Here is a 24,495-nt window from a genome sequence, read left to right as displayed (position 1 = left end):
TCGCTTCTTACGATAACCCCAGCAAGGACTTGGACTCGATTTCTTGTAATTATGATGACCTCGGCTTTCAACCTAATCCTTTGCAGCCCTTAGATTCAATGCCTGGACGATGTGCATATATGACCTGCAAATTAATGCGTAAGATAAGAAAAATGTATTTGCAATTCGATAAAAAGCAGTGAATTTTGGAAAATAATAAATATTATTTTAACCCATTCTTTTATAAGCCAATTTTCTAACTATTTTCTTATTTATAGTTCATATTGTAATCCCCATATACTTCCCTATGTGTGCACTCGTAGCCGAAGTTGGTATAATAGACAACGAAACAGCCGACACGCTTGTAAATGAAGCTGTAGGATGTGGTGACAAATTCTCCTTTTAGATACATAGGTATAAAATTAGGTAATAAAAATAATTGGCAATTGTCACATGTCAATTGTTATCTTGACTGGCTGAGTAACAGTACTTACTGTTACAGCCAGCTAACACGCGTGAGTCGAGTGTTATTACAGTTTATAATTACATTTTCTCACAGTGCCTATTAATAACTTGTGTATAGCAGTTTTTATTATCTTATTGGTGGTGGAGTATTTTTACTAGTAAGTATTTATTAACAATTTAACATAGATATCTAATTGCGTGCTTACTAACTTAGACTTACTACCAACTTATCCATTATGGATATAACCCCCCCCAGAACCTCCGGATCCTCCGGATATTCCATTACCTGGATCGAAACGTCATTTACAGGACAGCGCAACACATAACGCAAATGCAGTCTCTAAAAAGACAATTATTGATACCGATATGGCTTCTGCATCCATACAGAATATATATAATCACCCAACTTTAGTTGTGGGGATTAAAGAATACACCTCATTAGATAAAGGTCTTTTATTTAGGTTTATTATTCATGTTTCCCGCACTGAAGAAGATCCCTCTTCAGGTTTAACAATAAGACCTATAAAATTTGGTCAACTTTTACACAGACATAAAGTTGCCAATATATGCCCGGATGGTATTCAAAAAGTTGGTAGGAATAAAATAGCTGTAATCTTCAAATCAGCTTCAGATGCCAACAAATTTTTAGATAACCCACTTTTAACTGCAAACAAATATGAAGCAAATATACCTAATTATAATATCACAAAGATGGGTATTGTCCGCCAGGTTCCGGTGGACTTATCCATGAATGAGTTTGTCGAGTCAGTTGATCTTCCCACAGGTTGTGGAAAGATTTTAAAAGCTCGCAGACTCAATAGAAAAGTTATTGAGGATAATAAAGTTTCTTGGATCCCAACCCAAACTATAGTTATTACTTTCCAAGGACAATCACTCCCTACCAGAATATTCCTATTTCATAACTCCCTTCCAGTAGAAACTTACCTTTTTCCCACCATTCAATGTCAGAACTGCAGCAGATTTGGACACATTAAAACTACATGTAGATCCAACTCAAGGTGTTATAAATGTGCCCAATCCCACTCTGGTGACTCATGTAATATACTAGAAAAAGATGCAAATTGTATTAATTGTTCTGGACAACATTTTTCCACCAATAAAGGTTGTCCTGAACATGGTAGGCAAAGAACAATTAAAATAATAATGTCGCAAGAGAACATCTCTTATGTAGAGGCAGCAAAGCGTTGCCCATAATCTACAAGGCCATTCACAGAAATTCTAAGTAATCCTTCCTCATCCCATAATGCCCCTACAACCCACACGAGCCAGACTAGTATTCCTTCTGCTCCAACTACCTCATTTAGGAAAACTGTTACTTCTCTTTCACACTCTAGAGCCCCATTAAGCAAGTCCTATGATAAAGCTGCTCATCAGGCCATTATTGCTGAGGTACCTTCAGTGTTCCCCAATGGCTCAGCATTAATGCATCAGTCTATTCCCTCCTCTACAGTACAGAATGAAAACCTCCTGGAGGTTCTCCTTTCACTCATTCTAAGTCTCATATCAAGTAACACTCTTAACATACCGTCCAACGTTGCCCATAAACTATCTCACATCTTATCCCTTTGTAACAATCATGGCCCCAGTGACCATCCTTCAATGGAACACCAGAAGCCTACGGCCTAGGAAACCAAGCCTTATTCATGTTATAAATAAATACCTTCCCTCTGCCATCGCCATATCTGAGACATGGCTGGCCCCTGGATCACACTTCAGGGTCCCGGGCTATGCATGCCTCAGGGATGATGAGCAGATGGTGTTGGTGCAGGCTGTGCCTTATTTATAAGACGCACCCTTCCCTTTTCCCCAATAATCCTTCTAAACCAACATCCTGGTATAAATATTGTTGCTGCAAAAGTTTTGAACATCTCCATGGTCTCTATATACATCCCTCAACCTCATTCAACTATGATTGCAGACATCCTCCATTTAATCTCGTCTATTCCCTCTCCTATGATTCTAATGGGAGATTTTAATGCACATCACATGTCTTGGGGCTCTAGCACTACTGATTATTTTTCTCTTTCCCTTCTTGATATTTTTGATGAATGTAATCTCTGCATAATAAATGATGGCTCTCCAACCCGCAGGGTTGCTCCTTCTCAAAATCCAAAAAGTGCAGTTGACCTGACCCTATGTTCTCCTTGTCTTGCTTCTCTTATTTCTTGGAACATCCTTCAAAATTCCAATGGCAGTGATCACTATCCTATTATCATTTCATTACCTGATAAAGTAATCCCTGCTCAAAATTTTTCCCCTTCTCTCAAATACAGATTAACAAATGCTAATTGGCAGCAATTTTCCACTTGCCTTGATGAAAAAATTTTAAGCTTTCCCAATCCTAGCCATTCAAATGCTGTTGAAAATTATAATAAATTAGCAGAGGCCATGATATTTAGTGCTGACCAAAATTTTCCCATAAAAAAACCATCCAATAGTAAAATTTCAACTCCTTGGTGGGATTCAGATTGCACCAAGGCTGCTAAGGATAGAGAATTAGCCGAAAAAACATATAATAGGACCATGACTTTGACCAACTTCATTAATTATAAAAAAGCTGCTGCCAAGGCCACTAATTTATTTGCCAAAAAGAAAAAACAAGGTTGGATCAATTTTTGCCAGAGCTTATCTCCCTGTACTCCATCTACAATTGTATGGAAACAAGTTAAAAAATTTAGGGGTTCTTACAATCCTTCGGAGCATGACTCAAGTGTAGATCCATCTGCATGGCTTGAATCCTTTGCAGATAGGTTGTCACCCCTTTCAGTTCCTAATGAAGACTATCTCCCTTCACCTCCAATCCCTCTCTCATCAACTCATAGTTTAGACTCCCCTTTCTCTTTTTCAGAACTCGTTCTGGCATTGGATGGCTTAGTTGACACTTCTCCCGGGGCCGATGGCATCCCCTATTCTTTCCTTAAACAATCTTCAATCAGATCCCAAGAATATTATCTCAAAATTATCAATAACCTATTTGATGTCGGTGCCATACCTCCATCTTGGAAAAATCAAGTTATCATTCCTATACTCAAACCAGGTCAGAGTCCATCTAAAGCCACCAGTTATAGACCTATTGCCCTATCATCTGCTCTTGCAAAAATATGTGAACATATGATCAAACATCGACTTGAGTGGTTTGTTGAATACAATAACCTCATTTCCGATTCCCAGTTTGGATTCAGAAAGGGGAACAGCTCATTAGATAGCTTGGGTATCCTTACCACTGATATAAGATTAGCCCTTTTCCAAAAAGAACCTCTTTTGGCAGTTTTTCTAGATATATAATCCTTTGCTCGGGAGCAAACTCATTCAGCTGAGTATTCCAGCGAAGTTAACTCGATTCATAAGCAATATGCTAATGGAGCGAACAATTACCATTAAAGGCCCATCCTCATACCTACCTCCTAAAACAGTTTGGAAAGGTTTACTCAAGGTTCTGTTCTCAGTCCTTTACTATACAACCTGTATACCTCTGATATTTCTAGCACAATTACCCCCTTTTGCCAAATCTTGCAATATGCAGATGATATTGTTCTATATACTTCTGATAAGTCTATACAGGCTTCCTCTAATCGTTTGAGTCATGCTCTAGAATATCTCTCATCATACCTCTTGCAACATGGACTAACACTATCACCTTCCAAAAGTAGGGTAGTTTTATTCACCAACAAAAGACGTCTCCCTGTAATCAAAGTCAAAATTTACAATATTGAAGTTCCTTGTGTCGATAATGTTAAGTTCTTGGGTGTATGGTTGGATCAAAAATTGACAGGTGTAAAGCACTTTAACTACATCTCCCAAAAGTGTGAAAAAAATATTAATATCCTTCGCTCATTATCTGGCGTTTGGTGGGGGGCTCACCCCTTCACCCAAAGATTGCTATACAATGCCATAATTCGTAGCCACATGGATTATGGCACGTTACTTTTGATTCCAGGCAATAAGGCTGGTTTAGATAAGTTAGACAAATTACAGGCAAAATGTTTGCGCATTATATTAGGAGCTATGAAATCTAGTCCTATTAATGCTATGCAGATCGAGTGTGTAGAACCTCCCCTCTCGCTTCGTTGACAGTTCCTCGCTAATAAACTGTTTTTTAAATTTGCGGAATTCCGGGATCACCCTTTGCTGCATAAATTAGATCAATTAGTTGGCCTATACAACAAAAACCAAATTTCTCAAGATAAGAGATCATGTCTTGCCCATAGTTACCTATTGTACTCTCAACTCCCTAACCCCTTTTTTCAACTTTCGAAATTACCGCTATTCTCAATGCCTTTCAATGCACTCACCTTCCAACCCTTAATAATTTTAGATCTGGACATTAATAAGTTCATCATAGAAGCTAACAAAACATTTTCTCATGTTATGCATTCAGATTTCCAAAATTGGCATAAGATTTTCACTGATGCTTCTAAAATACACATGAGCCCAGTTGGTGTTGCAGTATGGATCCCTTCCACAAGAATTGTATTAAGTTCTATAACTTAGGGCAGCTATCTGCCCAACTGTCACTTCGGTATTCACAGGGGAACCAATTGCTATACTTGAAGCTATTTTATTTATTAAGTCCCATGGCCTAAACAATTTTATTATATCATCAGACTCCAAAAGCTGCCTTCAATCCATCCTCTCAAATCCATTTCGCTCAAAAAGTAGGTTTCCAATTATACTTAAGATAAGAGAAAACTTGAAAGAGTGCTATGATCTCAACATCAACATAGTTCTAGCATGGATACCAGGCCATGCAGGTATAATCGGCAATGAAAATGCTGATGCTTGTGCCAGGTCAGCTGCTCATACAGGTTCCCAACAACATTCTCAAATCTTCTCTCATGACTTGTGCTCCACTTTGAAAATAAATATGTTTGAGAGGTGGTCAAACATCTGCCAGGTTTCCAAAACTGCTAAAGGCGTCTTTTATGGTGATATACAACCTGTAATCCCTTTAAAACCGTGGTTCTCGAAATTTAGATTCCCCAATAAATCAATAATATCAACAGTTTGCCGGTTACGCTTAAACCACTCTTGCACTCCAGTATTCCTAGCCAAATTAAGAATTAGAGACCATTATCTATGTGAATGTGGACTTGATGAGGGAAATGTAGACCATTTATTCTTTAATTGCCCTTTAATGAAGTCTTCCTTGTACAACTTTATACCTCCTGAAATCCCCCGCCCCACCTCCATGAAATGCCTCCTCACCTTTGTTTTCACTCCTTTTGTAAATACTTTATGTAAATATATTAAACAGAATAATATAATAATATTAAGTTATAACTAATACAATAAATGTTTTATATAAGTAATATTATCAGTGTTTGTCCATTATAATCTAACAGCATGTATATTTGTTTCAGGTATAATAAGAAAATAAATCTGTTTTGATTCTGAGCACCGGTCATTACTATAATCACTTATAAATTCGTTTACACCGATCAAATGACACACTCTAAGCTTGTTGGTCTACTGAAACGTGACATTGGCGAGTTGTGGTGCCCCTTCCACAGAAGCCACTAGAAAGAATAGAATAGAATAGAACAGTAAGTACAGTGCAGTGCCAAAAAAAAATGATAAGTAGCAAGAGCCAAGAACTTTGAGTTTGACAATTGATTTAGCCTTGTGGTTGTGGAATGTGGACATTTTGCTTGCTCAGTTGACAGTTCAGTTTCTCGGTTCTCCCATTTGTATTTTCGCATTATTCGGTATTCTTGTCTACTAATATTTAAAGTTCCCTGTGCATGTAATTATTTGCACAGTAAAAATATTTTTGTTTGTGTTCAAAGTTAACAATAACTAAAAATGTGGCACGAAGCACGACGTCAGGAAAAAATGATCCGGGGAATGATTGTTGATTACCGTCGCAGAGCTGAGCGTCGCAAGGACTTTTATGAAAAAATTGTTAGTCTGCTATTGTCTTTATATTGATATCGGTTTAGTGTAAAAATACTTAATTTATACTTTTTAAAATACAAAATTGTTTTTAGAAGGCGGATCCTACCCAGTTCCTTCAAATTCATGGAAGACCATGTAAAGTTATTTTAGACCCAGCAGTGGCAGCTGCCGGAGAAGGGCCAGCCATTATGTCAGTAATTTGTTTTTTTATATTTTCATATATACATTCATTGTTATTAATAGTGTTTTTTACAAATTTTTTTAAATTTAAATATTTTTAGTCAAAATAGGATTTAAAATCACTTAAATGTCAAAAACTATCACCCATTCAAAATAGTGTGCCTCAGACCTGAGAAGAATGGGAGCAAGAACCTCAGTAGGATTTTTTTGTAAAAATATGGTAACACTGTAAAATAGCCTCAGTTCGTTTCATTCCCAGTTTGTGGTATCACTAAGAAAATCATTTATGTTGTAATAACCTTTACCACACTAACATTTTATAAGAATTCTTTTAAATTTCATAACACATTTGTTTTGTATATTTCTGGGATCTTGTTGTAAAAGCATTACCCAATAAAAGACTTTCTAACTTGACTTAACTGAGTAGTAGGCATAATAAGGTTTTTGTTCCTTGTTGTGACATTAGTTTTGTGGCAGTTTCTAGCAAATTCCTTAATGAGTTTGGATAATTTAATGTTAATACATGAGTAGCTATTTCAATTTTCATCTTTACAGGATGCCTTGGCAAGGAGATCCAAACAACATGATAGACAGATTTGATGTAAGGGCCCATCTTGATTACATTGCTGAAACAAAGGCTCCTAATATCCCACCAGAAAATCTATGTCCTGAAGAGCGGCAGTGTAATTACGAGAGATACAGAATTCTAGCTCAAAATGTTTTCTTAGGAATAAGTAAGTTTTTAGTTTGAATCTCAACAGTTATTGGTTGGTAAAATGTAAAGGCTAGTTTTAATTATATAAATGTTTATAGGTGAAGACAAGTTCCTTGAGCAACTGGCTATAGAAGAACAATTTGGAGTCACATTAGAAGAGAAAGAGATGCAGAAAGGAAAATTGAATGAGAAGAAAGGGACAGGGGTAGCGATTGGTTACAATTATAATGATCCAGGCGCCCAACCATCTTGTTCCAATGGTAGCTTAACCACTATAATATGTAGAGACACTGCGCTTTGAAGGACTCCAAAATTTTCTTATTTATATTGGTAAAGGTATATTTTATGGCACTGAGTAATAATTACAGGCCCTGATGCTATGAAACTGGAAGAGGATTCTGATGATGAGTCAGAATTTGAAATTATTGATGTGGACTTGAGTATTGACGTGAACAAAATGGAAGCTTCTCAAGTGAGTATATTTGATTTGTATATCCAACTATACATTCACAATGTCCCAACAAAGGTAATTAGGTCACACTTTGTTTCTGGATTCTATGTTATGATAGTATATTTATGATGGAAATGGATATTATTTTAATTAAAAAAAAAAAAATTGTATTAGGCGTTACTTTGCGGAAATCCATAATTATACAAATGATTTTTTTGTTGTCAAATGAGTTTTCTTTAGTGTTAATTCCGCCTATATTTGCTTTTAAAACAATTCGACACGTGTTTCGCCTCTACACAAGGCATCTTCAGGACGTGTTGTATCGCCAAAATCTGGCATGAACTCGTGAACTGAGGATGCCTCGTGTAGAGGCGAAACACGTGTCGAATTGTTTTAAACACAAATATTGGCGGAATTAACACTAAAGAAAACTTAAATCATTTGTATAATTATTTTTATTGTTATTCAATGCATATTCCTCCACTATTTAAACACTTGCATTCTTGGGATCCACAGTATAAAGAAGTTGATTCAATTTTTATGAGGGTCATCTTGAATGGAATCTTGGAACTTATCTATACTTTTTGAAAATAAAAAAGTACTAAACACTAAGTGCAAAGTCCGAACTTAAACATATTGTTGATGTGTCATAAGTTCTATATTTGAAGCTATTAAAAACTCATTATTTACCACAGAGAAATAAATGTGAGGACATTGTCATGATGAAGGACAACTTATCTAGTGTGAACTTGCTGACATGTAATTTTTATCAGTTTTGACCCATTTTTTACATGGCCACTTTCTTATTGGCTTTAGCCACTGATAAATCTATATAAAATCATGTTGCTAATATTTAATCCTTATTTTTCTTGAAATAATTATTAAGCAACTTGAAAACTTTAAATTACTAGAATTTTTAAATAAATAAATTATTATTTAATTTATTATATAACACCAATAATAATAGCCACATCCACAGAAGTATAATTAAAATGAATTATTTAGTTAAAATCCCTAAAATACAAAACTGAAATTTTCAAACAAAATAATCAAGCTGTTAACCTAAAGAATTCTCTTCCCTCTGAAATCAGAAAGGCTCAAACTCTCCAATCTTTCAAAACAATGCTCCATAACTATTATTTATTACTGTGACAATTTCAATACTAGTTCTTTTCTTGGAATTATTTACTGTATGTTTAAATTATATGCATATCGATAACACCATCTTCTGTTATCTTTTCAACTATAACTGATTCATTATAGGTTGCCTGGTAGAAATCGCTCTTAAGCGATAAGGCCGCCTATTGCTTTTTGTAGTCTCGATTTTTGTTATGTTTCATTATTTTGTGGTATGCAATAAAGATATATTTCATTTCATTTCATTCATTTCATTCATCAAAATTGAACTAGTAGAAGAATACAGACTGATTAGATAACATACTTTGACCCCTGGAGGATCAACAACGTAGCACACAAGTGGCAAATCCGGTTTATGTCTCTTAACAATTATTAGCAAAGGAATGAAAATTCATTTAAATATTTTAATTGTACTCTTAGAAAGTTCAACTAATAAATACAATGAAATCACTGCAAAATACACACACTTGGAATCACAGACACTGGAGTTCTGACACATATCCCGGAAACTTGCAGTAAACTGAATCAGCTGAAACACTTAAAATGCTAAAAACAACAAAGTTGTTAATAGGGCATTGCCCTTAATTCTAGTTTATCGATTTTTTTACACTTACTTACCAACTAGCTATCTAAACAAGGCAATAAAATACAATTATTTTTGTTTTATTCCAATGTTTTAATAATTTAAGCAATTTATAAATTTATGAATAGATAAGCTTTGTAAAAAAGGTGTTCTTTTTGTATCGTTGAACTTAAGAAACCACTGTTTTCTGAGTAAATTGCTAAGCAGCAAACGGTATGGTTTTTGATAGGTTGCTTTCAAATTACGGAACATATGAAACAATTAATAATTTGTTATTATTTACTTCTTTCTCATTCACAGTACATACATATACTCAGCAAGATTACAAATTAAACTTAAACAGCTTTTTGTTTATCGATTACAATTCCCTTTTAATGGAAGCTACTTATCAATAGGTAGAAGATGTCTTACACTGAAAAGCGCCACTTGCGGCTACAGGGCACAAGGATTACAGCGTGTGGCAAATTAGCCACGTCACTTTTTGTGTACATTGTTCATGTATAATGTACTTGGGGAAGTTATTAGAGCAACAAAGAAGTGCTTTTAAATCTAATTAACAATTGCTTTATTCGCATAGATCGAAAAATTACATGTTTGAATGTCAAAATTATAACTTTAACTATTTAACAGCACTTTGGAAAAGGCATTAATGATAAGATGTGGCAGGAAATTTATTGCAACTCTTTTGAATCTATATTTACAGTTACACCATTTTACAAAATATTATAGTTACAATCAATGTAAAGTGATGCAACAAAAATACTCTGACTTCACCACTTACTCAAGTAAGTAAAAGATAAGAATGTAAATTGATTATGTAAAACCGCAACATTTATTGAGTACAGCAGATGCATCTATCCACACACACTGTACATAGATAAATTTGAAATATGCATGATGACAGATTTTGGACTTTTCATCTATTGCATGTCCTATTAGTTTCAAACTTCAGTCCTCAGGCTTGATAAATAATAAAATTGTCTTTATTCTGATTGATTGAAGTTAACAATAATGGTCTAAATTTAGTCCACAGTTAGATGTGCCGAGCATGGACCTCCTCCAACTTCTTCCACTGTACTCTTGTCGCTTGTGTCTAGTAAGGTCCAGCAGAACATTAGTTTTGCTCCACTCATATGCTCAAGTTAAATTTATTTTGAGTAGAATTATTATTAACATGAGATCTGTTGTCATATTAAATTAAAATGTTGAGTTATTATTAATACTGTATTGTGTGGAGTACAGGCTCATGCGCTGAATGCAGTGGGGCCACAGTTTGGTATGGCGGGGTGTGATCTGTTCTCTTTCCTGACGGGAGATGCGGATGATGCTGAGCATCAGAAACAAATGTTAAGAGAGGAGAAGGAAAAGGCCTTGTTCTCTGGAAGAAAGAGCAGAAGAGAACGACGCGCCCATCGGTGAGACTTGTTTTTGCACTAATTAGATTTCTACAGTTGCTAGTAGGAAAATGCTTATACAGCTATATAAACGCCAAATAGGTTTTTTTTTATGAAAATAAGGGACGAGGCGAGCAGGACGTACAGCTGATGGTAATGGATACGCCCTGCCCATTACAATGCAGTGCTGCTCAGGATTCTTGAAAAACCCCAAAAATTCTGAGTGGCACTACAACTGCGCTCGTCACCTTGAGACAAGATGTTAGGTCTCATTTGCCCAGTAATTTCACTAACTACGGCGCCCTTCAGACTGAAACACAGTAATGCTAACACATTACTGCTTCACGGTAGAAATAGGCGCCGTTGTGGTACCCATAATCTAGCCGGCATCCTGTGCAAAGGAGCCTCCCACTGGTAGGTAGAGAGACCTACTATTAATTTGATGCACACGTTGGTACATGTCTGCCCTTCAACATCAGAGCACCGAGTGGGAGGGGTGAGGGGTTTTTGCATATTTTGAAGGAAGATGTGTCAAAATTTTACACTGTATTTTTTTCTAATAGAGCAGTGTAACTGACGAGTCCTCTGCATCCCTTATTTACCGTCAATTTCAAAAGATATTAATGAATAGTAGTTTCATCACACGGAACTAATTTGCAAATAAAGTAAGAAGAAAAAAATTGTTCATCAAATAATCGTAGGTAAAAATTGGAACACCACTTCGACCATTAATGACATTAATGTTTTCATTTAATGAGTTGTAACAAAATCAAGGTCGCCCGTAACATGATGTAAAAATTTTGAATGGAAAACAAGCGAGACGGCCTTAAGGATGTCCTTTTCTCGAAGCAGTTCAGGGCGTTTTCGACCCGTTATAACAAGGGTTTTACTGTCTCTGTAGTTAATTACTGATACAATGAACAAAGGAATGTTAATGACAGATTGAGTTTAAGCGTAAAACAATAGTATAATTAATTCACTTTTTTTATGGAAAAGGAGGACAAACGAGCGTTCGGGTAACCTGTCGTTAACTGATCACCGCCTTCCACATTCTCTTGCAACACCAGAGGAAGCACAGGAGCGTTGCCGGCCTTTAAGGAAGGTGTACACTCTATTTTGATGGCATCCATGTCGTATCGTCCTGGAAATACCGCACAAGGAAGCTCATTCCACAGCTTTGTAGTACGTGGAAGAATGCTCCTTGAAAGCAGCACTGTGGAGGACCGCCACACATCCAGATTGTGGGGATGACATCCTAATTTGCGGCGTGTCATGCGAAGGTGGAATTGGCGGCAGAAATCAGGTGAAACAGCTCTTTGGAACACTCCTCGTGATAAAAGACACGCGATAGAAGACACAAATGAAGCGACGTCTCTACGCAACGCCAAATGATCAAATGGATCGGGCTGATACTGGCGTGCGCTCGACCAGAGATGACAGCAATACTCCATGTGTGCCCGGACCTGCGATTTGTAGATCGCTAGAATGTGGGCCAGCTTGAAGTATTGCCGTGCTCTATTTATGACGCCCAGCTTTCATTTTCGTAGCCAATTAGGCTTTACAACAACAACATTAATGTTTCTGATACAATTTCAGTGATAAAAGACTACCGACACTGCCAACCAGTCCGCCCAGTTATGCGGCCAAGCCGGAAGCTCGCGACTGCTCGGACCATTCGCCGACACATTCACACTCGAAGTCTCCATCACCGGAACCAGAAAACATTGAGTTTATTACGTCTTTCGGACCTGAGGATGAAGAGAAACGGGGTAAGTCTATATCTGGCTTTGATATACCAGAACCATGTAAAAACCTGATCTGGTAGCGTCAATTATTTCCGAATTTCATCGTCGTTTCAAACATTAATGATTGTGAACATTAATTGAATTTTTTAAATCGAAATATATAAGTACATAGTAATAGTGGTGTGTAATGTGCGTGCGTAATTTCATAAAAACTTTTGCAGCTAAATATGTACGTTCTAGGAATGATGACTTCTAGAATCTCGACTCGATCCTTTCGTAGGTTGTACTGAGATTATAATTATAATGATCACTTCCAAGTAATGTTAATTATTAATGTAGATTTACTTTGTTTCAGTTGCAGAATCAAAACCTTCGTATTCAGAAAAGTTGAAAAGAAATTTGAGGAAGTCATACGCTGAAATTGCTCAGAAACCATATCCTAGGTAACAATTTCAAAAGGATCAAAATCCGGGCGTATTAAATCATATCGTAATCAATTTACAATTTGGCTTGGCAAAATTTTTGGACACCACGAAACTGTAACTATCAAATAATTATTCTTTCAAAATACTATCCTTGAGAAAATTGTGGTTTTCAGGCCAAGATCGCAGGACAGCAGGGAAGCACCACAAATAGGACCTAGGCGTCGCGAGTCGAGGTCAAGGTCACGTTCTAAGTCCATATCGAGGTCGCGCTCTTCGAGATCCAAGTCGTATTCGCGTTCGCGGTCGAGGTCGTCGCGTTCACGATCAAGGTCGCCATATCGCTCACGGTCCAGGTCGAGGTCCCGGAACTATAGGAGAAGATCGCGCAGCAGTTCCAAGTGAGTAAACTATCTTATTTGATCGATTTATTAGGAGACAGGCTACATTGTACCATGACCGGTCTATGGACGTATTAGGTCTGGTTGGAAACACAAAACACACAACTATGACCGAATAGAATGTATCAAAACTTTATAATGCAATAGCTATTTAAGATACCCCCTAATAAGAGTCATTTTAAATCGTACTCAGTTCGTAGCTGCGTGGGATTCTTAACACAGTGATAAATTAGTACCGTACCATCTATTTGTACTACATATTGGGTACATCTCCAAAGGAAACGAGAGCAACTCAACTGTAAGTATCGAGGGCTACAATGGTTGCTCGGAAGAAATTCAGTCCTAAGTCTAGACAACATGCTCCTTATATACAAGGTAGTTCTAAAGCCAATCTGGACTTACGGTATCCAGCTCTAGGGATCAGCATGCAACTCCAACATTGCAATAATACCGAGAGCCCAAAATGGCATCCTTAGAAATCTATCAAATGCCCCCATGGTTCCTAAAAAACAATGAACTTCATGAAGAACTTAAATTTAAAACAATAAAAGAAGAAATTAAACAATATTCTTCAAATTACAAAGATCGCCTAGCAATTCACCCAAACCCATTGGCAGTGGAGTTACTAACTTTAAAGCATCCAAAGAGACTCAAGCGAAATAGCATAGTCGAATTGGACTTAAATTAAATGGAAGAAAGGTCGATGGACCCCTCTTCCGACAAAATCCTAGACGTCCAACACATATGCTCATAGTTTGGGGACTGATTGCAGATATAATAGAGGAAAAAAAAATTGGGTACCTGTTCCTATATTGCGCAGTATATATTGTATTGTATATGCAGCTATATTGTAAGTATTAGCGCAGTATTAGGTACCCACTTTCCTGGCCTAATTAGGTATCCAGGTGTAACATTTATGTTTGTTTTTTATGATTCTCCATGTTTGAGAGGATTTTTATTCCGATTACAAAAACAAAAAAGGAAAATATGTAAGTACATATTATGATTAGCATAAAAGTGACCTGCGCGTCGCGACGAGCGATTGAAAACCTACAAAATGAAAGCGACTGAAAACTCGACGTAGATCGTCGGGGATATTGCGCGTCCGTAGGTATGTCTTCGTACTTAAAGCGAAGAGTGACTCATTACTGTTTTCACCAGCGAACCTCACGATACTTACGTTTATATATAATTAAGTAATATTAATCTAAGTTTTTTACGTTTCTCCATGTTTGAGAGAACTCTTACTACGATTACAAAAACAGAAATGGAAAATATATACATAATATGATTACCATAAAAGTGGTCCGCGCGGTGCGACAGTGTAGACCTACAAATTATCTAAATCTATCTCTCTTCTCTGTCAATTTTTTTGTCATAGATAAAATAATTAATTTTGGCCATTCGCCTCAAAAGATGAAGTTTAGTTGAATCTACTTTAGTGTATGTGTGTGTCATATTATGTTTTTTTTTTCTGAAAATAAGGAACGAGACGCAGTGCCGTTCAGGATTCTTGAAAAACCCAAAAATTCTGAGCGGCACTACAATTGCGCTCGTCACCTTCAGACATAAGATGTTAAGCCTCATTTGCCCAGTAATTACACTAGCTACGGCGCCCTTCAAACCGAAACACAGTAATGCGTACACATTACTGCTTCACGGCAGAAATAGGCGCCGTTGTGTTACCCATAATCTAGCCGGCTTCCTTTACAAACTTCCTTTACTCCCACTGGTCGACTGACCGACTATACCTCATACTGCGCTCCCGTAGATGGGTCGTCTCACCTATAGCGCAGAGTGACTGATACGCGCCTGCGAATCACACCACAGACGGTGTTGGGCGGTAGTGGGTGTTAATTAAATGGAAATAATATTTTTTTTCCTCACACGAAGGTTATGATACGTTCACAAGAAAATTTGAACTCTGGTATATTAAAAATATAATATATTGCTTAGTAAAATAGTGGCAGAATTAGAAAAGGAGAATTTGAATTCAAAATTTAATTAAATATAAATAATATTCTAATGAATATCTTGTGGTTTTCGCAGTGCTGGTGGATATTCAAGACGTAACAGATCCAGGTCTCAGTCATACGAAAGGTAAGATGGTAAATAATTATATCTTACACTGTTCAGTGAGGTGAGAAAATCTACTTATACGATTTATTACAGCAACATTTTCTCCCCGTTTTGTTTTTATTAACGTTAATTAACCCGTGTGTGCATTTATTTTCGCCATTGTATCGTCACACTGTATATCTATTACCATAATGTGCTTAATGAAGGTATTTTTAAAACGCTCTTCAAACATTTTAAATCAAATTACACTTTATTCATTTAGGTCACGGAAAAGACACTTACGAATGTCAATTTTTTTTTCTCTTATTGAATCTACTGCTACTTCGTAAAGGAAAAAAGAAGAAAGTAACCGAAGTACCTAAAAGCGCCTTCTTTCTTTTTTATCTTGAATGCTATAAATCTATTTGGGTAAGAATATATTTTATTAAATTGTTATAACATTCGTGAGACATTATTAAGTTACATTCGAATGGTCCGAAACTAGTCGGTACCCACACCGATAAATCGTGATTAAAGCCGTGTTAAATAAATAATAGATTTTGTTGTGGATTTGTGGTGGTACAATATCAGATATTAAGTCTACGCAATTGCCTGATTGAAATATGAACTATATAACAAGATAGTTGTGATGTATGTTTGTCAGTAAGCCCAAGAGCAGTGAGAAGGCAGTGCCGCGGTACTACGGTCGGCGCAAGGAAGACAAATCGTCCAGTGACGTGTCACTGGATTCTGACGAGAGCGACTCTGAGAAGTTTGTGTGAGTTTATTGATAGCACCTTCATCTAATCTTTTTCCTTGTAGCATCTTGAATCATGAAGGTAGACTGTAAGTTTTTTAATACGTCCCAACGTATAAAATAAAAATAATAATAGACTTTTATTCAGACAAACTCTAATCCTAATACATGACTCTTATCTAAATAGTGATTTTTATTATTATAACACTAGAAAAATATGGGATTGCTTGTAACTAATTCTAGTAGGCTTCATAAGATACATAATAGCTTTAAGGGTAAATGTACTCACTTTTATAATTAAGTCCCAGGCACTCTTCAGGCATTATCTATAAATAAATTTAAATGTTTTATAAAAAAATGTCTCTGCCGTAAATCCTATTACTCCACAGCTGAATATCTAAATGATCGGACAGCCTGGGACTATTTTTAGATTGTGATTATTTTATAGCGATAGAAATGACTGTACAATATTTTTATTGAAGAGAGCGCAAAAAAAGAATGCTGGGAGAGTTTCTTGCTCCGCTTCTTCTCTCTCAGCGCGCCATTTGTTTCCGAAGCGGTAGTATCTAGTATATTAGAAATGACATCAAAAAGAATTCTAAAGGAATCAATTTTGAGAAAAGTAAATGCCATTTATGCCTTTTAATACTTAATTATCTGTGTGCCTCTGGGCCTTTGCCCATATAAAGAAGAGTGAAGAAGGCCTTTGCCTCCCCTGTTCTTCTCCACTCTTCTTTATTTGCAGATAGTCTAATCCAGGTTGTTCCAGCCATTTTCACTATTTCATCTTCCCATCTTCTAATTTGCGTACATCTATTTCTCTTGCAACCTCTTGGGTACCATGTAGTGATAGTTTTGCTCCATCTATCAGGTCCTCTCATCAGGTGTCCAGCCCATTTCCATTTTAGACTCTTTATTGCATAAGCAACATCGGCTAATCTTGTTTTGTTTCTCAAATTTTTAATACTTATCTGGTCTTTTTTTTTGTTGATCATGCTTCTTTCCATGGCTCGCTGGCTTACCTTACCGTTACGTTCCTACGTATAATATTACCTAATTAAGAAATTGTTGTTTGACGGAACTTTTGTTCAACGGAGGTTATCCCCGTCCGCTCTCGGGTGTTATGCAGCCAAGATTTTCTTTTAACTTCTACTAGTTCATAGTTATCTACTTAGTCCTGCGTACGGGTCACCCGATGTTCAGTGATCACCACCGCCCACATTATCCTGCAATACCGGAAGAATCACAGGAAGGTTTACGCGCTTTTTTTAATGTACCTCTGTCGTATCGCCCGGAAACACCGCACAAGGAAGCTCATTCCACAGCTTTGTAGTACGTGGAAGAAAGCTCCTTTGAAACGCGCTTTTTTGAAGATCTGTGTTCCTACCGACTAATTTGAAAGTGTTTGCCCTTTTTAGACGTCAGTGCGTAAAAAGGGCGATGTGTGTAACATAATGCGATACAACGCCGTTCACAAGCTCCTTAGCCCGAGGTGTATAAATGGCATCATCTCATCACCCGGCTTCCAATCAATCCCTTCAATTATAACCGGCAAAATATGCTGCGGTCAGGGGAATTAGACGTAACACTAACTATTTTCTCAAGAAATTTTCTATGGATCACAGAACTTTTGAATGGATTTTCTTCTTTTGATTTTGCATGTTAAATTGTGCTAAAACCGAAACACAGCACATGTCTAACAATCTTGTCAGAACATAATTAGATGCGCAATGGCAGGGACATCTACCTGTTCCAATTTTAAATTTAAAACATCCTGGTACTTACACGAAGTGGGAGGAGTTCTATAAAAAACCCACATGGTGGCTATGTATTCTAAAGAGGCTTAATACAGCTCTGGGAAGCTCTGTCTTACTAAGACCCGTATGATCTATCGTCTATCGCATAGGTTCTCAACGTGGGCGATAACGCCCCCTTGTGGGCGTTTGAGACTTTTGGGGGGGCAGTAGAAGACCCAGAGAAAATTAGGGGGCATTGAGATGGGGCGTGGGTAGATTAAAAAATAAAGTCTAAAAAGGCAAAAAAATACACGAAAATACTCTAGAAAAAAACATATTCTCAAAGTGGGCGGTGAGCAAAATAAGGTTGAGAAACTATGGTCTATCGTATAGTTTTAAGTATATAGCTCATTGCTGAGAATCATATTTTATCTTTCTCAGTGAGCTGCCATATGTCAGGCGAAATTAGTTAAAAAAATCAGACAGAATTGGTCTTTCAAATAACACCATTTTCGAACAAAATATGCAACAGGATTTTCTTACATACTGCAGGCAGAGACTACTGTATGCCACTTGATTCTATCCTTACAAATCTCACGCGCTTCCTCTATATTTATAACTCTTTTCATACATGCTCGCCGGTTATCTTCGGATATATTTTCATTCCCCAATTTGGGAACGGAACTAAAAACGGGGGTCGACGGTTTTTTTATAAAAATTCATTATAATTAATAAAATCTTTATTCACTATAAAACTTTAAAAGTTATTTAGTGCAAGTCAGGATGCAGTAAAAAAGTTACAATAGCACTCAAATGAGTGTAACAATATTAATTAACAATAAATTTAGAAACATTAATCCCAACTATCTTTAAATAATCTTTCACATTATAATAAGGCCTTAGATGTAAATTTATTTTTTTACATTATACAATTTGTTTTAATTGGTAATATTTTAATATCATTTGGGGGTTTATTATAAAATATAAAAAACAAATGTGAAACTGGATTTTCATCTGTACTATTACAGAATCTACACACTCGTAGACTCCCTGAAGTAAGTTAGTGTTTATTCAGCCTGCAGTGCCTCGTTATAGTCCTGATCAAGATCCATAAGTTTTCCCTACTACTGCCTCATGAGCAGTCAAGGTCACCCCCACCCAAGGGCTTTGCAGTGGGTTAAACCTTAAAGTGTTAGTGCTTGTTAAATACATCCTTGATTGATTTAGCAAACCTCCGTGAGACATCAACGAATTATGAATTATATTGATTTCAATATTTTGCTTTTTTCAGATCTGCGGTCAGCAATAAATCAAAATCAAACCAGAATCATTTACGATTTACTGGATCCAGCTCCAAAGTCAGTAAGAATCATTTTGTTTTACACAATATGCGCGCTTGTTTTAGATATTATGTCTATTATTATACCTAGCTTCACGCCGCCCCGACCACTGATTTCTACTTATTACTACCATAATATTTTACGAGTCCTTCAATTGATTTTTTGTAGTACAGATACCCTTAGTATTAAGATTTATTCAGGTAAATTTATCATTTAACATGTTTTATTTATAGAATGTGTATAATATCTGGACGTATTTTATTGTTAATAAGTTATAAATTATTAACCAACTCATTGAAATGAATATGCAAGAAGTCACAACAATGCAAGAAGTACCTCTGAAATAAAGGACATGGTGTTTAACAAAAAGTTTTTTCTCTGTGAAATGTATTTCAGGAATACAAAGGGGGCTTTCCTTACTAGACAAGCATAAAATACAAAATCTTTTAATAAAAATATTTCAATTGTTTCAGCTGTTTTTTTTAGCTTAATTTAATCTATAACATTCTGATTATTGTCCTTTTATGCGTTGAACTGCTTCCTAAATCATAAACCATTTATTTTTATAATAGATTCATAATAATAATATAATAATCTTTTTATTTTCTCTTTAAAGTATTTTTTTAATTTATAGTGTAAGCCTTTGAGTTCTTGCCGTTTTACGAACTCAAAGTAGATTTAAGAATGAGAATCATCTTAAATGAAACTTGACTGAAGCAACACTAAAAAAACGGTCTTAAATCTGTAATTCGGTATTACAGAATATTTACAATGAAATTGGGTACTTATTAATAAGATTGTGTACCCGATTTTTATCTTCTCAAAACGAAATACAAAGAGAATATGCAAGAAACGGCTAGAATTCTTTTTAAAACTCTTTTTCTTAATATTTATAACAAGTTATTCTGTAAATAATCGTAATTGATATCTAATACGTAATAATAACCCAAATATTTTGGAAAATCCTTTAAATTGGCGCTTCATTTTTCAGAGCACCAAGTTACAAAAAGAGCTGAGACTTTTATCGTCTTTCATTCATTGCGTTCACGAAAATATACTTGAATGATGAAAATGTTTGTGTATCAAAAATTATTAATACACATTAGTTATATATGTTAAAATGTTTTCTTCAGGGACTGTCGCGTGAACCGATATCTATGAAGGAACGTCTTAGGAGAAAAATGCAGGCACAACTATCAAAACAATGTAAGTATCATACTTGTACACACTCATACATAATAATATGACAAACACATACACTAAAGTAGATTCAACGAAACTAGAATGGCCTTAATTAATATAATATTTTTTTATTATGACTAAAAAAATTGATAGAGAAGAGAGATAGATTTAGATAATTTATAGGTCTAGCTGTTGCTAACTGTTACATCTGTGAACACGTCGAAAAAATTGCGTCGAACTGTTAGCCTGTATTTTCAGCAACGCACGTATACTAAAAAATATAAAAAAGCGTTATTAATAAACTCGAAGTTTTTTCCAAATTTAAAACTTTTTCGGTGTTAATACAAAAAATCAATTTAAACATGGCTAATACACGCGTTTAGTCTTACACAATTTTGTTAACTGTGTAAGATCACTATAACAACGTCTAAAATGGAGTTTTAACCTTTTAATTACAAAACAGTGTATAGTTTAGTGTGTTTAAACGTCGTTAATCCCAACATAAACTGAAGTGTACCGGAACACATAAAGGGAACGCAATTTTTGTCATCTAACTGTCTTCATATAATCTAAATCTTCCAGAATATGATCTATCCGGTAGATACACCTTAGATAAGCTTTCACACGTTTTTAACCGACTTCAAAAAGGAGAAGGTTATCAATTCGATCGGTATTTTTTGTTATGTATGTACACCGATTACTCTGAGATTCATGATCCGATTTACGTAATTCTGCTTTTGTTTGATGCGAAAAAATGCCATTTGGTCCCATAAAAATTTTACATAGTTTGGCCCAGTAGTTTTCATTTCATGAACATTTATATGAAAATTTTCGTCTACCTGGATGACATAATTGTTTTCTGTGTACGGCTTTTTTTGGAGTTTTCATTCAGGTCGATTATATATGATTATTAAGTGGCACTAAAACGTTAAAAATAAAAATAACTACGTTAAAAAAAACCAACATCAAAAACTGATAAGTATCAATTTACTAAAAATTTAATTTAATACACGTCTTATGCAAACCTTTACCAATAATATCAATAAAATACTATTATTTTTATGTGCTACATATTGTGCTATTCCAGTATTTAATTATTCCTGGGTTTCGTCAGATCTGTTGGCTAGTCGGTAAAGATATCGAACCAATTTTTGTTTACTTTCCTCTTCAGTATTTTTAAGTCTCATATGATATCTTTTACTTCATGTAATTGTTCCGATGTTGGCATTTCACAGTCAAGTATTGCCGTAGTTTGTAGTAAGAGAACACCAGTTAATAATAGTAAGGCTTCGGGAACATCGGGAACTGCCCTTTGGCACTAGATCTTTCATATACACCAAAGTAGAAAGTGCCGTTCGGCACACTACGGCCTGACCAAGTTCTGACTCTCATTTTGTTTATGAGATAGTTTATTTTGCATGGTCTTATAGCTTCTTTCAATAGTTTTCTTATACATTCTCTCATATCATCCTAATTATAAGCAATCTATTAATACACGTAAAATATCTACTGCGCGCGCGCCAAAATGGCGCTGACCTATGGCATATGGCGCGGGTGCACTTCCCGATTATGGAAGGTTAATAAGAGTGTGTTCTTTTCAGTGAAAGCTGACAAGCGCGCGGAAGCAGAGCGTCAAGAGAGAGAGAGCCGCAGGCAGGCGCGCAGAGACGAGGAGATGAGGGAACTGGCGATCAAGCTGAGAAGGAAGTCAGTAACGACTCAATACACATCCATACACTATATCATAGATACTTTATATCACTAAGCAGTATTTTTTTACACTAAACTATTATAAATAGAATGGCCAAGATAATTAAAAAGATGTTTAATAAAATAAAATGAATTACAGACAGCGAGAGATGAGACACCAACAGAGACTATCAAGTGATGAAGACTCTGATAAAAGTCGCAGCGGATCTTCTGAAAGGTATCATGTCATTTTATAAAGGATTGACTCAAAGGAGCTTAGTCCGCTAAATCTATGTTACGCACATGAAACTTTATGTGACTTGCAACATGGAATATTTTCTTTTCTTTAATTTATTAACAGTGTCTTTTAACAGTAAAAATATGTTGCTACAATATGCTAAAAATGTAGTAAACACTGTAAACAGTTACCTACACAAGCTTAAGCCCTCAAATAAAGAATCCTTAAGGTAGATATACCAATGGAAGGATGTCAGCTAGGTTACCATAGAGTATTGTGCAAGCATTATTGCTTCGGTGTGAAAGCGGCCGAGCTAGTGAAATTGCTGGGCTAATGAGACATATCATAAAAATAACACATTGCGGAAATGGAAGAGCGGAGCCACGTGGTTACAGGTATCATTTGCCGAAAAGGTGACTCCGGCCATTAATTGCTGTAAACTTATGCTTTATTATATCATCTTATCTCCCAATGTGATTACTGCTATTAGGATGCCCCTCAGAATGTTTGGTTTTCCAAGAATCTCTTCTTTTTGCTTGTCTCATTACATTTTCTGATTAAAAGAAAAGTTTTGTTTTCATAATTATTTTGGTATTCCTCTCAGTGAACCCATTCTTTTCATATATATAATCTCTTAAATAATGTACGCCGATTGGGTATAACATCATTATCATCGAAACCAAGCGTATTTGCACACGAGTCCACAAACTTTTCTTATTTAATTTTAATTATAACTCTTCATTATATTTTAATCAAATTCTTACATGGATACAAAGTGTATTCAATACTCTAAAAAAACAATATTATAAAGACGTATTATATAAAAAGAGTTCAACCAGTGTAGGCTTATGACAATTTTGCAGGGGTAAGCACGACAGATTGAGGAAACTGCATGCGCTAAAGGGGGGCCGTTCCCAAAAAAAATTAGCTTTTGTGTCTGACCCTTTACCCAGTTATTAATCGGCGGATTCTTGAGATAATGGTTGAAACTATTTGCTATTAGACCGCTTACAGGAACGAATATCACGACAATTATTTATTATCGAATGAAACATCCCACATCGTCGGATGCTCATATTCTTCGTCTAGTTACTAAGGCAAATAGTCTCTCGATTTTCACGTTACTTAACTTATTATTATTTTCTTATTAATCATTTGTAAAACGCCAGAAACGCCTCACCTAGACCGGAGAAACGTTGCGAAGAGCGAAGCAGATCCAGAAGTCGTACGCCGGAACGTCGAATAGTGCAAGTTTGGGAAACGGATGAGTCGTCCCCGTACAGGCAGAAGTACCAGGAGATCGACCCCGCAATGCATAAGAGACGGTTTCAGGACAACGATGATCATTCTAAAGACGATCAAAAGTATAGGAGGGAACAGAACAGACCCGAGTGGCGAGATCGCCGCGGTAACTTGGATGGTCCTTCGAGACGGACGGACGAGGACACAGAGGACAGCAGAAAGATTAAATTAGTCGATTATTAGATTATCTAGTTTTATTTATAGAGTTCTAAGGAAGAACAAGGCGGAAATCCGACTCAAAAAATTTAAGGCAATTAATAAGTAGTCAATTTGGTTGTAGGAAGCCAACCAGGAATCAATCAAGAAGTTGTTAATCACAATTAACATATATCAATTAATGATAAATTATATTTATTTCAGTAAATAGATCTTCACAAACACTTTTACATGTGATAGATGTAATTTGTATAAATTACATAAATTAAACGCGTTACGTCCACATATATTTTATTTGGCTCAGTTCCATTGTCTGACTGTTTTCGTCTTGTTCTTTATTATGTTATTATATATATATTCATTTAAATACACTTTCTTGTAATTAAATAACGACGGCGATCACTACTTTATAAGAAAGTATTTGTATATAAGCAGACAAATATAATAGACACATTTTAGCATGTCGCAGCGATTTTAGGTGATCCGCGCGCAATGATTTTGTATTTAGATCGCTAAAATAACTTCTGTGTAATTGTTACTTGAATTGTGGAGGTTTTTTTATGACATAATATATAGAATAAACTTTATGTGGAGTGTTTGTCCATTGCAGTCATATCATCCGAAAAACAGCAGTGTACTAATTATTGTA

At 35.8% G+C, this 24,495-nt stretch overlaps 1 protein-coding gene across 3 annotated transcripts; it reads left to right on the top strand.

Moving 5' to 3' along the window:
* Positions 1 to 6,091: 6,091 nt before the first annotated feature.
* LOC126968062 (CLK4-associating serine/arginine rich protein) lies at positions 6,092 to 23,874 on the top strand. Of its 3 annotated transcripts, XM_050812867.1 has the most exons (16): positions 6,094 to 6,366; positions 6,453 to 6,550; positions 7,096 to 7,274; positions 7,354 to 7,515; positions 7,624 to 7,727; positions 10,669 to 10,841; positions 12,417 to 12,589; positions 12,921 to 13,008; positions 13,164 to 13,388; positions 15,438 to 15,488; positions 16,111 to 16,224; positions 19,231 to 19,297; positions 20,413 to 20,485; positions 22,063 to 22,168; positions 22,311 to 22,388; positions 23,558 to 23,874. In XM_050812867.1, the coding sequence occupies exons 1-16, from the start codon at positions 6,268 to 6,270 to the stop codon at positions 23,871 to 23,873; spliced, it is 2,106 nt and encodes a 701-aa protein (XP_050668824.1). In that variant the 5' UTR covers positions 6,094 to 6,267; the 3' UTR covers position 23,874. The 3 variants fall into 3 exon arrangements, with proteins under 3 accessions (XP_050668826.1, XP_050668824.1, XP_050668825.1); XM_050812869.1 differs by lacking the exons at positions 22,311 to 22,388; positions 23,558 to 23,874 and having other exon boundaries at positions 6,092 to 6,366; positions 19,231 to 19,301; XM_050812868.1 differs by lacking the exons at positions 6,094 to 6,366; positions 6,453 to 6,550; positions 7,096 to 7,274 and having other exon boundaries at positions 7,485 to 7,727.
* Positions 23,875 to 24,495: the final 621 nt, after the last annotated feature.

The sequence above is a fragment of the Leptidea sinapis genome, chromosome 14 (assembly GCF_905404315.1).
Source record: "Leptidea sinapis chromosome 14, ilLepSina1.1, whole genome shotgun sequence".
Taxonomy (NCBI): domain Eukaryota; kingdom Metazoa; phylum Arthropoda; class Insecta; order Lepidoptera; family Pieridae; genus Leptidea; species Leptidea sinapis.
This window is presented reverse-complemented; position numbering and strand designations above follow the sequence as displayed.